This window comes from Piliocolobus tephrosceles, chromosome 19 (assembly GCF_002776525.5).
Source record: "Piliocolobus tephrosceles isolate RC106 chromosome 19, ASM277652v3, whole genome shotgun sequence".
NCBI classification, from domain to species: domain Eukaryota; kingdom Metazoa; phylum Chordata; class Mammalia; order Primates; family Cercopithecidae; genus Piliocolobus; species Piliocolobus tephrosceles.
In genome coordinates this window covers 46570059-46587312 of record NC_045452.1, presented here as the reverse complement: position 1 = coordinate 46587312, position 17254 = coordinate 46570059, and the positions used below count along the sequence as shown (strand labels likewise).

The following is a 17254-nucleotide window of genomic DNA, read 5'->3' as shown; positions in this document are numbered from 1 at the left end:
TATAAGGACACCAGTCATATGGTGTTAAGGGCCCACCTTACTCCAGTATATCGCCAACTTAATTCATTACATCTGCAACTCCCCTATTTCCAAATGTCACATTCTGAGGTTCCTGATGAATGTGAATTTGAGGGGACACTATTCAACCCACAGCAGAGCCCCACCATCACTTCCAAGCACCACGCCCTTGGAGCAGGCCCCTTCTCTGCACAGGGCACCCTGCCTGTCATTCCTCTCCAGCACCAAGACAGAGCTAAGAGTGATTTCTTGAAATGAAACTGCATCCTCTCATCCCAATAAGGCATGGCCTCACTAGTGGGAGATGAGCAAATGAAAGCCTTCCTCAGGACGGGTGTCCACACGTCCAGGGTACACTCACCCCGATTTTTTTCCTGGCTTATAAAGGTGCTTCAGGACTCTTTGGCTCCTGGTCAATACCTTAGTGCTTCCTGAAGGGGAAAGAGCCCTCCAAACCATTCAGTGGGCCATCCCAGACCAAGGTTTCTGACCCAGACATTGAAACAGGAGGAGTTCCCTTATCCCCCTTGCAGGGCATGTGACAGGGACATGGCTTGCTTCTTCAGTACCCTGCTGCTCAAACCCCTAGACGGAGCATGCAGACGGGCAGGTCGTGGGGAGCGTTTCTGGGCTCCGACCCCACAGCAGCATGTAGCACTGAGTGTTTACAGCTCCTGAAGTAGGCATGTGTTACAGCGGTCTCCTTCAGTTTTGCCATCTGCAGGCAGCTTGTGTTAATCAGCTCAATTAGACCCTCTGCCTTATTACAAAGACAGAGGGCTTTCTGTATCCCGGGTTCTTGCCCTAGTGTACTCGAAAAATCAGATCGCACGTGGACTTAGAGAATGAGTGCAAGGTTTTATTGAGTGGAGGAGGTGGCTCTCAGATGGATGGGGAGCCAGAAGGGGGATGGAGTGGGAAGGTGGTCTTCACCTAGAGTTGGGCCGCCCAGCAGCTAGACTCTCCTCTGACTGCCCCTGACTGAATTCCGTGTTGCCCCACTGTCAAAAGCCTGCCGGCATCTGCTGGTATCTGTCGGTGTGCTCTTCCGCTCCTCTTGACGTCCAGCCACTTGTGTCTGTGCCCACTAGGGTCTTGGGTTTTTTATGGGCACAGGATGGGGGTCATGGCAGGCCAGAGTAGTCTTGGAAAATGCAACATTTGGACATGGAAACAGGAGTGCCTGTTCTCACTAAGGTCCATGGGCACAAACCCAAGAGTGGAGCCCTCACCAGGGACCCCATCCTTCTCTACCCAGCACTCCCCTGCCCTGCCTCTGTATCAACATGAAAGCTGACATTTGCTCCTGCGCCCCACCGCTGGGCCTGGTTTGGTGACTTTTGCACCACAGCTGCTAGGGAGGCCCCACCCCACATGTTGTTGACTGAACAGCCCTTCCCCAACCCCCTCCTGTTCCCAAATCCATGGAGGAGTGGTGGGTTCCTGGGCCTCTTGTAACCCAACTGAATATTTTCCAGGTTACCTAACCAAACTCCTGCAAAACCACACCACCTATGCCTGTGATGGGGACTATTTGAATCTACAGTGCCCTCGGCATTCTACGATAAGTGTCCAATCGGCATTTTATGGGCAAGATTACCAAATGTGTAGTTCCCAGAAGCCCGCCTCCCAGAGGGAAGACAGCTTAACCTGTGTGGCACCCACCACCTTCCAGGTATTGCCTTTTGTAGACATGTTAAGATGATACAGTTTCAACACACGCTCTTTCTCTCTCTCTCTGGGTGTAAATATATTTGTGATTATATAGTTCAATCCAAGCACAACTGATCCATGAAAAATCCCAATTTGTACAGATCACCAGTTTTGTAGGTGAGCCATTATTTGCTTCTCAAAGGATTTGTTACCCAACAAAACTAAATAGAATTCCTACCTATTGTAGAGCCCCCTTTGTGCACTTCAATATGAATTTATTTGTAGGTTTACTCCTTACTTCAGTATAGCAAAGTACAACCAGGATGGATTCCAACCTCCAGGCCTACATCTCCCATAAATACTCCTGTAGAAAGGGAAGGTGGGTTCTTTAATGGAAACCACAAGTATCTCTTTGAGGCAGACATCTGAAGTCATGACCAACTTCTTAGAAAATGTACTCAAAGGGCCCGGTGCAGTGGATCATGCCTGTAATCCCAGCACTTCAGGAGGCAAGGTGGGCGGATCACCAGGAGTTCAAGACCAGGCTGGCCAATATGGCGAAACCCCATCTCTACTAATAATACAAAAATTAGCCGAGTATGATGGCACGCACCTGTAGTCCCAGCTACTTGGGAGGCTGAGGCAGAAGAACCGCCTGAACCCAGGAGGCAGATGTTGCAGTGAGCTGAGATCGTGCCACTGCACTCTAGCCTGGGCAATAGAGTGAGACTCCATCTCAAAAAAAAAAAAAAAAAAAAAGAAAAGAAAAGAAAAAAGAAAATGTACTCAATGAAGGAAATGTCAGTAACCGCCTTGTGCTTTTTAATGGTTTGCTTCTCCAGTTGTAGATAATCATGTCATTCTTGCTTAGAGCTATTTTAGGCAGCCTTTACTGACTCCTTCCTTCTACCAGATAGTACTAGGAATTAGGAGAGGTGTGGCTTAAGTCATTAAGTCATTCTTTTTGTGGTTGGCATATTTAGGGAAATATTTGGTATAGGAGAAGGTCAAACTAATATTTCAGTGATGGTTTTAGACTGTGCATGGCTTTCAATCCTCTGAGCAGCTTCTACTTCACCATCCCTGGCCCCTAACATATACAACTAGTTGACCAGGATTACTGAGTCACTCGGCCTTGGATTTTTTTTTAATGCCTCCCAAGTTCCATATGAATACATTTAAAGCAGGGGGTTTAAAGCAGCTGGCAAGTTGGAAATCTGTTTGATTTTGTTGACCGTAGGAAATATGGATAAAGATAAATTTGCTAGGAGAACCAAGGGGAAATAGGGGTAGCTTTAATGCTGTGTAGTTCTCCCTAAGGCCCAAATAGGAGACACAAAACTAATGTGATGATGTAAGAAGTTTTATATTTCTCACACCATCCCTTGCTTCCACTCCAAGCATAGTAGTATCTGGGTATTCAGGTGATTGGTGAAACACACCAGTTGAGTAGCCAAAATGAATGTGTTTGAATGACTGCCCGTGACATGGTTTCTATACCTTGAGGAGAAACAATGTTTCTTCAGGAGACAAGAAGTTGCTTTCCCTGTGTGCTCCACTCTCTTAGTCCTTTTTGTGCTGCTATAACAGCGTACCTGAGCCTGGGTAATTCATAAGGAACTGACATTGATTTCTCACTGTTCTGACGGTCAGGAAGTCCAAGAGCAAGGCGCCACAGGTTTGGTGTCTCTACTTCCAGGATGACTCCTTGAACACTACATCCTCTAGGGGGTTGGGGGACGCTGGTACTCAACGTGGCAGAAGAATGGAAGGGGCAAGAGGAGAGGGGGCCAAACTTGCCTTTTATAACAAGCCTAGTGCCTAGTGCCACTCTAACAACCTACTCTTGAGAACAAAACAAAAAAAAAACCCAGTATTAATCCATTCATGAGGATGGAGGCCTGATTGTCTAATCACCCCTTAAAGACTCCACCTGTTAATACTGTTACAATAGCAATTACATTTCGATGTGAGTTTTGGGGGGGATAAACATTCCAGCCATAGCACCCACCCTACCCCTAATTCTCTCCATTGGGCACCACCCCAGGAGCTACACCCCTCTTGACCTTCCCCCATTTCTCAGTCACCTGCCCTGGCTATCCATCTTTGGATCCCAGGCTACCTGCTGCCCTCCTGGGTGCATGAAATTGGCCAGTACCAACATTTTTTCTAAAGTGGCTACTTTGTAAAAGTATGAACTCCTGGCACACACTAGAGCATGGGCACCACCCCCACCATTCCACGGGTACCTGCCTCTGCCAGATATCCCTGAGGGAAAAGGATGTTCTATAACCAGGCCGACAGGTTAGCATCTGTGAACACAGTTCTGATGTAGTTGGGAGGGTTTGTTTGCCAGAAACATCCCCATGCACTACTCTTTCAACCAGAGGTCAAGAAGTCCTTTACTTTTGTGTCTTTTTTGTTTGTTTGAGACAGAGTTTCACTCTTATTGCCCAGGCTGGAGTGCAATGGGGCAGTCTTGGCTCACCGCAACCTCTATCTCCCAGGTTCAAGCAATTCTCCTGCCTCAGCCTCCTGAGTAGCTAGGATCACAGGCGCCCACCACCATGCCCAGCTAATTTTTGTATTTTTTTGTAGAGACAGGGTTTCACTATGTTAGTCAGGTTGGTCTTGAACTCCTGACCTCAGGTGATCTGCCCGCCTCGACCTCCCAAAATGCTGGGATTACAGGCATGAGCCACTGCGCCCAGCCTTCTTTTGTGTCTTTTAAGCTGCACTCAGAGCCCAGGCAAGGTGCTTCCTCAGAGGGAGGTTGCTTAACGTGGGGAGACGTCCACATGGGAGACCACAGCTGATCCATCCCTTGACTGTCAACAGGAAGTCCCCCTTTCTGCATTTTCCAGCTCATGACATAGTTTGGAAACAGCCCTGCCCTGGGGTCTGCTCTGTGGTTGTAACCGCGGAGCCCTCCAGTGACGTCTGTGGGCTGAGTCATTTCACCATGACGTTTGGCCATGCCACATGCAGTCATCTGAAAGCTGCACCCTCTGGGGTCTGAGGGGTTTCTCGGGTGTTTTTTTCTGATTGAGACACATCTGCTGGGCCCCTGAGAGAACAAGGTATAGCTGGCAGGGCCAGCATTCTTCGCGGAGATACTCCATGAGCTACTATGAGAACATGGTGACTCAGAGAGGCTCATGTGTTTGCACTAAATTCAGACCTAAAGTAATAAGCAGATTCTTGGGTTTTCTTTTCTTTTCTTTTCTTTTTTTTTAACTGTACTTGGTGTCCTTTTTGTTTCTGTTTTAACCAGACCCAAGTTCAGGACCTCTGTGTTTATCACAGGCAGGACTTGTTCCATTTGGGAATGAGGACCTAGAGAACAGCAGCAAAATGCTGAGCCTTATCAGGACTTGGAGGAGGGCATTCTGTGAGCTTCCACAGAACAGATGTCTTAAAAACGAAGGAGCTGCCTGGAAAAAATCAGGAGAGAGAGAGAGATTGAGATTCAAAGGAAAGCCTTTACTCCCAATGCTCAACAGAAAGTCTGAGTATTTCACTAAGAAAACTGCTCCCCGAGGGAGAAGTGGGTCCCATCCTCTTGAGTTTGATGAGGGTGGGAATCAGCTTTGTAATTTTTATTTTTTGACCTGGGGACAGTTTGTAAGCTGGAAAGGGTTTGGGTCAAGGGCTCCCCAATGCACAGCTCTCCTGTGGCCTGTGTAGGGCTGTTTAAGGATGAAGGGCCAGGACTGTGATTGCTGATGGTCACAGCTCTTTCAGCTTAAAGCTAGGGGACCCCGCTTGAAGGGGACCTTGAAGTCCCCTGCACCCCAATACTAGAAAGTACTCTGATGACCTCGCTTACACCTCCTAGAGCCTCGGTAGTCAGTGCCTTTGCTGAAAGTATCTGCAGCCGCACCAGTGGTGGTGGATCAGAGGTTAGTCGTCCCAGGAGCCTGGCACTATTGGATCAGGCTTCTTTTTAGGAGAAAGAGCAGGGATACAGGAGCCAATCCACTCACCCACGTGTATGCTATTTGGCCTTAGACACAGCTTGGCCAGGTGGGGAGGTGTCCTTCCCTTTGCAGAGCCCAGAGCAGCCCAGGTTCGGGTCTGGCAGTCCCTGTGAGCAGTTTTCAAGCCTGTCCCTTTTCTACCCTCTCCTTCTAGAAGGTGCTGGACGAATGCCAGAACCAGCGGGCCTGCCACCTCCTGGTCAATAGCCGTGTTTTTGGACCTGACCTTTGTCCAGGAAGCAGTAAATACCTCCTGGTCTCCTTTAAATGCCAACCTAGTAAGTAACTTCGGAGGGGGACAGTGTGTTTGGGGTGTGGTTCTTGCTTCCTTCACACTCCTGGTCAAAATTCTCTTCCTGTTGGCATTTGTCCAACTTTGAAACTCATTAATAGAAACATTGGGCTCCATCCTACCCAGTTTTTTAGAGAGAGAGAAAGACAGAGAGAAAGAGAAAGAGAAAGAGAAAGAGAAAGAGAAAGAGAGGGATTTTGTGTGCGTGAGTCTGCACATGCCTTCATTTTCTTACAAATGACTGAATTTTAAAAATCCAATCTGTAAAACTCAGTTGTACTGATGCTACAACTCCCAGGGGTGGTGAGAGACTGCTATTGCTGTTCCTCAAAGTGAGGAGCTGGTCCTGCTTTTCAGAGGTGTCTTGTGCTGAGATTGAGGGGCTCCCTGTTTTTCCTTGAGGCTCAGTGGCCCACTTGCCACCTGCACCCACTGCTTCAGAGCTTTGATCCGGCTCCTCCTGCCCTCACCCATGGCAGGGGCTCCTTGTTCCCCAGGAGAATGAGAGGGGGCATGGCTGGAGCAATCTCTTTTATTCTGGTTCTTGCTCTTTTCTCCATTGACTTTTGCCATTTCTAACACGCATCAGCTTTGTGATGGCCAAAAATAATCCATCTTCCATGGGTAGGTCACACTTCCAGGCGCCAAGAGCCTGCCTGAGATAAATCATAGGTCACTGTGGCATTAGAGGTTCCTGCACACCTTGTTGCAAAGAAACGATAACAGTGTGTTTAACCAAAAAATGAGAAGTTAAGCATTTTTTTTTTTTTTTTTTTTGAGACAGAGTTTCGCTCTTGTTGCCCAGGCTGGAGTGCAATGGGCAATCTTGGCTCACCGCAACCTTCGCCTCCCGGGTTCAAGCGATTCTCCTGCCTCAGCTTCCCGAGTAGCTGGGACTATAGGCATGCGCCACCATGCCTGGCTAATTTTGTATTTTTAATAGAGAGAGGGTCTCGCCATGTTGGTCAGGCTGGTCTTGAACTCCAGACTTCAGGTGATCCACCCATCTTGGCCTCCCAAAGTGCTGGGATTACAGGCATGAGCCACCGCGCCTGGTCGAATTAAGCATTTTTAAGCCTCCTCCCCGCCACCCAACACAACTGTTTTCACTTTTTGCATTTTGTTGTCTGTTAGCTCCCATCCTGGAGCCCAGAGTTCCCCCATATCCTGGTGGCCTAGGTGCCAGACTTATGTGGGGAGAGGTCAGGCCACACTCGTACTGTGGTCTCAGGTACACATCTGGGGAGAAACCCCCCAAACCCTTCAGCAGATATGCAGGCTTCTGTCAAACCCCTTCCCCGCCAGGGCCCACATACGTCGAAACTGCCCTGTGCTTTTCTAACACAGCACATGCAAAGGCACTCATGCTCTCACAGCATATAATAGATACTCATCACACATAATAGACATCATCACACACAGGCACACACTAGCACAACCTTATATCCCATTATACACACTCAATGCATACAAGCTGTCACACTCACTCACACTATCACACATGCTCACACACGCTCACATGTACAGACAATCGCAAATACCTACAAGCAGGCCCAGCCATTCAGAACCGCCTGAACTCCCTTCGTGACCCCTCTTTACCCTCCCTCCAGCACCAGACATTGGGATCACCTCCTGCCTCAGTCAACAGACTCAGGAAATCACACCAAGATCTCAGTATTCTTCCTCACTTCCCTCCCTCCGCTGAACCTCACAGATGACTGTGTCATGGCCTTAAAGACACCCTTGACTGCCATTAGCTTCGCCTTCTTTTTTTTTTCCTGTTCTCCACTTCCCTCCTTCCCTGGTGTAAAAGATTGCCCTTTAAAAAGTCGCTCTTGGCTGGGGGCGGTGGCTCATGCCCGTCATCCCAGCACTTTGGGAGGCCGAGGCAGGCAGAGCACCTGAGGTCGGTTGCTTGAGACCAGCCTGACCAACATGGAGAAACCCCGTCTCTACTAAAAATACAAAATTAGCTGGGCATAGTGGCGGACACCTGTAATCCCAGCTACTAGGGAGGCTGAGGCAGGAGAATCGCTTGAACCCGGGAGGCAGAGGTTGCCATGAGCCGAGATCATGCCATTGCACTCCTGCCTGGGTGACAGAGCGAGACTCCGTCTCGGAAAAAAAAAAGCCCTTGTTCAGGATGTTAACAGTTGGAAAACTGAAGTGGTGGGAATATGGCTGTTGGTTGTGATATTCTTTCACATTTTCTATATGTTTGAAATGTTTCATAAGTTGAGAAAAGCCAGCCTCTAGGAGAAGTCAAATGACCTTTGTAAAATTACCTGAGCCTCAGAGAAGTCAGTGCAGAGCCCCAGCCCCATGACTGTGGTGTGAGGCTTCCTCCGGTTTACTCATATCATTTCAGCAAACACTTATGAAGCCCCCACTGCGCACAGGAGTGGAGGATGAAGAGAACTCACATCCCGCAGACATTCCCTGAATGGCGGCTCTATCGTGGGTGGTGTCCACACACCCTCCAGGGTATTTCTCAACCTTCCTTCACCCAGCAACCATTCCTAAGATCTTCACACAGCTGGTTCCTTCTCCTTGTGTAATCTCCACCCCAAACAGCACCTTTCAAGAGAGACTTTCTCTGTCCAAAAAACAGCAACAACAACCAAAAACAAAACCCCTCTACTATCACAGCATCCTATGTTATTTTCTTCACAGCAGCATCATCATTTGAATTTACCTTATTTGTGGCCTGTGTATGATTTGCACACACACTGCATCAGATTGTGAGCATCATGAAAGCAGGAACTCAGTGTGGTTCAGCATTGTCACCCCAGAGCAGTAGGTGCTTAATGTGTATTCACGGAGCAAATGTTAACCCAGCAGGGGCCAGGTCCTGTGCTCAGCACTGGGAAGACACAGGTGAGCACATCCTTGGTAACCAGATTGTCCAGTCCCGTGGGGCCTGATATGCACTGTGAGTTTCACATAAATATGTGCAAGATTCCAGGTAGGGTCAGGGCTTCATGGAGAGGCACTTGGTACTATGCAAGCAGCTCGCAGAAGAATTTTTTTTTTTTTTTTTCTTGAGATAGGGTCTCACTCCATCACCCAGGCTGGAGTATAGTGGCTTGATCTTGCCTCAGTGCAACCTCTACCTCGCGGGTTCAAGCAATTCTCCTGCCTCAGCCTCCTGAGTAACTGGGATTACAGGCATGCACCACCACACCTGGCTAATTTTTGTATTTTTAGTAGAGACCTGGTTTCTCCATGTTGGCCAGGCTGGTCTTGAACTCCTGACCTCAAGTGATCTGTCCCCCTTGGCCTCCCAAAGTGCTAGGATCACAGGCGTGAACCACCATGCCCAGCCTCATAGGAGGAATTGACCTCGACTGGGGGTTCAGTGGAGTCTTTTTGGAGCAAGTGGTGATGGAGCTGAGAACTGCAGGGATGCAGGGCACAGAAAGAGTGCTCCATACAGAAGCCTGTGGCTGGGGGTTGCAGGTGCATTGGCGCAGCCAGTCACGGGGTAGGAGCACAGAAGCAAGACAGCAGGAGAGAGCACCAGCTGGGGAGCCGGAGTAGGGATCCTGAGCCCTCGGAGCCAAGGAAGGAGTTGGGGCTGTATCTGTAGGGCAGCATTTAAGCAGGGAGGGTGCTAAGATGAAGTCATAAGGCCCCACTGGCTGCCCCATAGAGAGCAGATGAGAGGCAGAGTCCCTGTGTAACCTGGACGCTGGCAACCTGAGCACTGCCGTTTAGGAGGTGGAACTGAGATTGTCTGCACACCTTCCTGCCTCTTTTTCTGCATCTCTCACACCTCCTGAGGCTCTTCTCCTTACTTCCCAGTTCTAGTCTGGGCAGGACACTGTGAATGTCCAAAGGCTGCACTGCTGTACCCTGTGGTGTGTGGAGCCAGTGCTTATCATGCGAGCCAGTTATGCATGTGTTACCAGCTCTGCCTGTGTTCTGTGGAATCTGCCACGGTGGGAATATTTACACCAGGGAAATTGGCAAATGCCACTGATCGGGTTTATTTGCTTGTCTTTACGGAAAGCTATTTTACCAGCAAGCCTCATTGGAAACTTCTTTTCCTTAATGTGCATTATGCTTCCTTCCTCAAAACCTCACCTCCCAAATTGCATCCTTTCAGGAAACGTAGGTTTCAGCGAGGCTTGGATTTAGGTAGTTCTGGGTTCCTATTCCTTTCTGCTGTGTATCTGCTGTGTGTTGGGCAGTGTAGGGACACTTTCTATGACTCGGTTGTAATATGGAATTTTGTCTCTTCTGCACAGGGCTGTTATAAGACTGAAAACACAGTGTTGTATGTAACACGCTTAGCACAGGACCATGGAGTTGAGCTCAGCAGTTGGTAGCTATTATTTCAATAAAGCTGATTCAAGTCACTCTGCTAAAGATATGAATGACTAAATGATATAGGCATGCCTGTCATCCCGGCATTTTGGGAAGCCAAGGCAGGAGAATTGTTTGAGGTCAGTAGTCAGAGACTAGCCTGGGTAACATAGTGAGACCCCTATCTCTCTTAAAAGAAAAAAAAAATTAGCAGGGCACGGTGGCAGGCACCTGCAGTCCTAGCTATTTGGGAGGCTGCAGCGGAAGGATTGCTTGAGCCCAGGAATCTGAGGTTACAATCAACTATGATCTCATCACTGCACTCCAATCTAGATGACAGGGTGAGATTTATTTACTAAAGAAAGAAAGAAATAATAACAATAAATAGAAGTGACTGTCTACATTTCACTATGCACTGGCAATTGTATGCAATGTGAGTAATAAAATACTCTCACCATGGCAGATCCTTCCTCTGCCCACCTTTGAAAGGTGGCTGATGATGTGTTAGGAACAGGTCCCCCAAAATCTGGCCATGAACTGGCTCCCAAACAGGCCATAAACAAAATCTCTGCAGCACTGTGACATGTTCGTGATGGCCATGACGCCCATGATGGAAGGTTGTGGGTTTACCAGAATGAGGGTAAGGAACGCCTGGCGGTAAACCACTTAAAGAAGTTCTTAAACCACAAACAATAGCATGAGCGATCTGTGCCTTAAGGACGTGCTCCTGCTGCAGATAACTAGCCAGAGCCCATCCCTCTATTTCGGCCCATCCCTTTATTTCTCATAAGGAATACTTTTAGTTAATCTATAATCTATAGAAACAGTGCTTATCACTGGCTTGCTGTCAATAAATATGTGGGTAAATCTCTGTTCCAGGCTCTCAGCTCTGGAGGCTGTGAGACCCCTGATTTCCCACTCCACACCTCTATATTTCTGTGTGTGTGTTTTTAATTCCTCCAGCATCACTGGGTTAGGGTCTTCCAACCGAGCTGATCTTGGTAGTGATGTGCTTTTGTGACTGTTGTATCGAAGAGAAGCAGAATGACCCACATAGCCCTCTCATTAGTAGGTTGGTGCAAAAATAATCACGGTTTTTGCCTATTGCTTTTAAGGGCAAAAATCACAGTTACTTTTGCACCAATTTAATAAAATGAAGAAGGGGAATTTCATCGCTGTTGTCATTTAAGCAGAGTCGTGGTTCTACCTTCCCAGGCCCCTGCCATCCTCCCCATCTAAACTCCCAGGAGAGTTGGCAACCCACTTCTGGAAGGCTGCCCACACCTTCTCTAATCTGAGACCAACTGAGAACTCTAGCCCAGCTCTAAAACAAATTCTAGTCTTCTAAGAAAAGTAGCAATGATATTAGTAGTTTCTTAATTTTTTATAATCCAGAAATGTCACTCTTATGTGACAGTGAATTAGCACATTCCCAAGGAACCAAGTAACACAGCAGTCACCCCAAGGATGTAATATGACACGCACAGGCCCCTCCGTTCCAGGAGATGATTTGCCCATAATCTGCGGACGAAATCGCTGGAGGCCTGGCACGTGGGTGTTGCGTTACTCTGGGAGGGTTTTGTTGGCATCGAGGCTACCTTTAATGAATGGGCTTTAATAAATCAAAGAGATGTGGCTAATAAATGCATTTCATGACATGCCTTAAACAAAACAAAACAAAAAAACTTCTTCTAACTTTTAAAAATTTTGATTTAAAAAAAAAGAAAAAGAAGAAGGAAAAAAAAGATTTCCATTTAAAAAGTTTCCAGTTTGCAGAGATAAGGCCTGTTTTTGTCCTGCCTTCTCCCATCCTCTTTCTGTGCCAGCTCTGCCCCTGGAAAGCATTCTTAACATTTTTCTGAGTTCTTATGGTTGGAAGGGGGCTTTGGCTCTTTTGGTGTTTCTATCCAAGCCCTCCTTTCTGCATCAAAGGCCATCGTTCACTCTGGGCCTTTGAAGTCAGGCAAAATGTTGTTGTTGGTGGGATTTAGCATCTACTCATAAACTGCATATAAATGCCAGTGCGGATATGACTCACCAAAAAGAATCAAACCTTCTGACGTTGGGGTCAGACTTAGCAGTCTTTTCTTTAGAGAATGAAAACAAAACTTGCCTTGGCTCTAAGTTTAAGCTGTTGAATTAAGATTCCAGTGAGTGGGTAAAGGGCCTTCGAGACATTTGCTTAGTCACCATTTTCATTTTTCTTCCTCGTGGAGGTTCTTCATGCTTATTAAACTACCAGGGCAGGATGGGGATTTTGTGAGCATCTGTAGGCTGGCTTCTGCTCCAAGCCTTTCATTCATCTTGAATGTTTGCATCCTCCTGGACGAAAGGATAGCAACAAAGTTTGCCAGCAGCAGAACTGGTGGTCCTCTTGAGATTGTGTAAGGTTTTCCTTCCTGTGGTCCAAAATTTGGCCTCGCTGTTGCTTCTCTGCTTTTGGTAGAAAGTCACGGAAATTTACAAGGTACAGAAAGATGCTGTTTAGTCCAGGCACGGTGGCTCACGCCTGTAATCCCAGCATTTTGGGAGGTCTAGGTGGGTGGATCATTTGAGGTCAGGAGTTCAAGACCAGCCTAGCTAACATGGTGAAACTCTGTCTCTACTAAAAATACAAATATTAGCCAGGCATGGTGGTGCATGCTTGTAATCCCAGCTCCTCGGGAGGCTGAGGCAGGAGAATGGCTTGAACCTGGGAGGTGGAAGTTGCGGTGAGCTGAGATTGCGTCCCCTGCACTCCAGCCTGGGTGACAGAGTGAGACCCTGTCAGAAAAAGAAAGAAAGAAGGGGGGGGGGAGAGAGAGAGAGAGAGAGAGAGAAAGAAAGAGAGAAAGAAAGAAAGAGAGAGAAAGAGAGAGAGAGAGAAAGAAAGAGAGAGAGAGAAAGAGAGAGAAAGAAAGAGAGAGAGAAGGAAGGTAGCATTTATATTTGAAAATTATTGTCTTTCATTTTTTTAAGTTTGGAGCTTAGCATCACTGATGCCAGGATACGAAGATCCAGCCAGCTGCTGTGGCCCTAATGTGTACAGCTCATGCCTTTCTGTAGGGATTAAGGTGGGCGTTTTCAAATTGTGATTGCAGCGCATAGTAGGAAAAGATTCTCACATTTCGGCCCAGTGGAACACATACTCACATACACACCACTGAAAACTAAATGTTTAAATGACAAAACAGTGTTTATACTTTCTTCATGTGATGCCCTTTGTTGTTTTCTAAACTACTGTATTCTTTATTTTAAAACATTGCTGGTTACAACTCACTAATGATTTCAAGACTCATGAATGAACCTCAAATCACAATTTGGAAAACTTTGGCTTGAGGTGTCTGTGGGACCTGGAATCAGCCTGCACTTCCAATCCAGGAAAGAAAAGTGGAAGGAGAACATGAGCATGTGAGAGGAGTGAGAGGCTGGGGTGGAAGAGTTTCCCTCTGGACAGTCTTCCCGCCCACTCTGGGCCAGCCCATTACAGCCCTAGCAGTTCTTGCCATTTAACTCTTGTTTGCAGTTAACGCCAATGCTTGTTTGGCTAAAAAATGCACCTGTCTGCTGTGTGGTTGCCATTTCAAAGTAGAAAATTCCAGAACAAGGGTGATAGAGTAGAGCTAGCATTTTTTAAAGAATTTTCTTTACAGAATGTTGTCAAGGATAAGAACCACATATGTAAATAAATGACCGTGGTCCCCTTTATATTTTGCTTTGCTTTGATTTTGCGAAGTTTAAGATAAGTGACAATCTAGGAGAGATTTTCTAACACCTAAGAGACAAAAGTTAGCATCCGGAATACATGAATCACTCCTGCAAATTTTAAAAATCCATCACACACTATGCATAGGATTTGAAGAGGTTGTTCACAGAAGGACTGCTTTGAATATCAATGTATTAATACATTTAAAGCTGTTAGAACAGGGCCTAGTTGGGAGGAAGTCTTCAGCAAGTATTCGCTATTATTATTATTATTATTTATTATTATTTTTGAGACGAAGGCTTGCTCTGTTGCTTAGGCTGCAGTGCAGTGGCACAATCTCAGCTCACTGCAAACTTCCCCTCCTGGGATTGTGATTCTTCTGCCTCAGCCTCCTGAGTAGCTGGGATTACAGGCACCCAACACCATGCCTGGCTAATATTTGTAGTTTTAGTAGAGACGGGGTTTTGCCATGTTGGCCAGGCTGGTCTCAAACTCCTGACCTCAGGTGATCCGCCCACCTCAGCCTCTCAAGGTGCTGGGATTGCAGGTGTGAGCCACCGCACCCAGCTGTGTTAGCTATTATTATTTAAAGATATCTTTATTGAGATATCATTTACATAGCATAAAATTCACATTTTTCAAGTGTACAATCCAGTGATTTTCAGTGAATTTACTGAGTTGTGCATCCATGACCACAGTCCAGCATGGGACATTCCCACCATCTCAGAAGGCTTCCCTGTGTCCATTTGCTGTCACTCTGTGACCTCACTTTCAGCCTCAGGCACCCACTCATCTACATTCTGCCCCTAAAGGTTTGCCTCTTCTGAATCCTTCATATAAAAGGAATCACACCATATGCAGTCTTTTGTGTCTGCAGTGTCAGCTCTTACTGCTTTAAAAAAATCAAATCATTATTAAACATTTCCACTAATTAAATGGTTTTGGAGTACTTTCTTTAAAAAAAAATAAACTATGTTTTCTTCAACAGTGCACGCATAATGCCAACTTTGTATGACATTGCAAAGAAAGATTTTACTATGATAAGCAGATTAAACAAACAAACTTTTCCCGGAATTCTTTGAGAACAAAGTACAACCTGGTCCAGATCATCCTAACCTAGAATGCGCCATCAGCTTGACAGTCAGTTGTTCTGAATTTACCAGATTTGGGGCAGACTTTTCACACTTCTCTAAAGAGGGATTCTTAACTGACACCGTGCCTTGTTTTTGCCCCTTTCCTAGTAAAGGACATGATTTGATTTGGTATCATATCATCTTTCTTGCTTTTTTTTTTTTTTTAATTAGAAACGAGGCCTTGCTATGTTTCCCAGGCTGGTCTCTGACTTCTGGGCTTAAGTGATCCTCGTGCCTCAGCCTCCCTCCCAAGATGCTGGGATTACGGGTGTGAGCCACTGTGCCGGGTCCCTTTCTTGTCTTTTAAACAAATAAATGTAAGCCGGGCATGGTGTGCACTCATATTCCCAGGTACCTGAGAAGCTGAGGTGAGAGGATCCTTTGAGTCTAGGTTTGAGCCCAAGAGTTCAAGGCCGCAGTGAGCTATGATTGCACCACTGCACTCTAGCCTGGGTAACAGAGTGAAACCCTGTCTCTAAACAACTAAACTAAACTAAAATAATAAATAATTCGTACACACATGGGGATGCCAGTTGAGGGGCTGGAGGTGAGATTTAACTGGGCTGTCTCCAGAGAGAGAAAGAAGCCTAATGCTTCTTTCAAGTAACTTCTGGTCTGTCTTTACCTATGTGGATCCTAAGCCAACATTGGAGAAAAGGCTCCCTTCAGTGAAGGAACGTGTGACCTGAAGTGGTGAGCGAGAGAAACTTCCTTTCTAGCCAGGCCCTTCCTGGGACCTAACTCCATGCGTCTGCCTCCTTAACTCTGGCACCTCTCCTCCATTTGCCCCTTAGTATAATTCCCAGGGTCTTTGCGCTTGTCAACAGGTTACTTCCCACCTGCTTCCCGCGGAGGGCTTTGTTTTCTAGGGTCAGAGACAGCATGAGCCCAGAGGGCCATCCCCACCGCCCCCTTCTCAGGGTGCAGCCTCGGGGAAATGAGCAGGGGGACTTGGACAGAGCTCACCGATTCCTTCTGGGGGAAGCTGATGGTGCCTTCAATTTTTGTTTCTGCTTCAGATGAATTAAAAAACAAAACCGTGTGTGAAGACCAGGAGCTGAAACTGCACTGTCATGAATCCAAGTTCCTCAACATCTACTCTGCGACCTACGGCAGGAGGACCCAGGAAAGGGACATCTGCTCTTCCGAGGCAGAGCGGCTCCCCCCTTTTGGTATGTGCTTTTGTATGTGTCAGGGATCTATAGAGGGGCACAACTAATAGGATATATATATATATCTCCTATATGATCGTGGAAGTTAATACTTAACATGATCACGATCTTGTGATCGTGTAATTAAGACTTAATAAACTCCCATATATAAGTGTGTGTATGTGTGTGTGTGTGTACATATATATATATATATATATATATATATATATATATATATATAAATGCTTGTAAACAGTAATCTGCCAAAAATAAATAAGTAAAAGAACAAGAATTGGCCGGGTGTGGTGGCTCACACCTATAATCCCAGCACTTTGGGAGGCCGAGGCGGGCGGATCACGAGGTCAGGAGTTCGAGACCAGCCTGGCCAATATGGTGAAATCCCGTCTCTACTAAAACTACAAAAATTAGCCAGGCATGGTGGGGTGCACCTGTAATCCTAGCTACTCAGGAGGCTGAGGCAAGAAAATTGCTTGAACCCGGGAGGTGGAGGTTGCAGTGAGCCAAGATCATGCCACTGCACTCCAGCCTGGGCAACAAGAGCAAGACTCTGTCTCAAAAAACATAAAAAAGAAAAGAACTGAAGACATAAACACTAAGAATAGTACCCAACTCCCCTTTATATATATATAAAGAATAGTACCCAACTCCCCTTTATATATATGTAAATAAAGGGGAGTTTATTACTATCAATTTGCACGGTCACAGGTCCCACAATAGGCTGACTGCAAGCTGAGGAGCAGGGAGAGCCAGTTTGAGCCTCAAAACTGAAGAACTTGGAGTCTGATGTTCGAGGGCAGGAAGCATCCAGCACAGGAGAAAGATATAGACCTGGAGGCTAAGACAGTCTCTCCTTTTCACGTTTTTCTGCCTGCTTTATATTTGCTGGCCTCTGATTCGATGGTGCCCACCAGATTAAGGGTGGGTCTGCCTTTCCCAGCCCACTGACTCAAACATTAATCTCTTTTGGCAACACCTTCACAGACACACCCAGGAAATACTTTGTATCCTTCAAT

At 46.6% G+C, this 17254-nt stretch overlaps 1 protein-coding gene and 1 pseudogene across 3 annotated transcripts in view; both read left to right on the top strand.

Annotated features, from left to right (window-relative positions):
• The window catches only part of EVA1C (eva-1 homolog C), a 104070-nt gene that overhangs the window by 42014 nt on the left and 44802 nt on the right, over window positions 1-17254 (top strand). For 2 of the 3 annotated variants that reach the window (XM_023190444.3, XM_023190433.3), the window contains exons 2-4: window positions 1497-1693; window positions 5806-5929; window positions 16089-16241. In XM_023190444.3, the coding sequence (XP_023046212.1) occupies window positions 1497-1693; window positions 5806-5929; window positions 16089-16241 (474 nt within the window). The remainder of the gene's footprint in view (window positions 1-1496; window positions 1694-5805; window positions 5930-16088; window positions 16242-17254) is intronic. The other variant, XM_023190446.3, reaches the window with a different exon arrangement.
• Window positions 3953-4452, top strand: LOC111525160 (annotated as a pseudogene).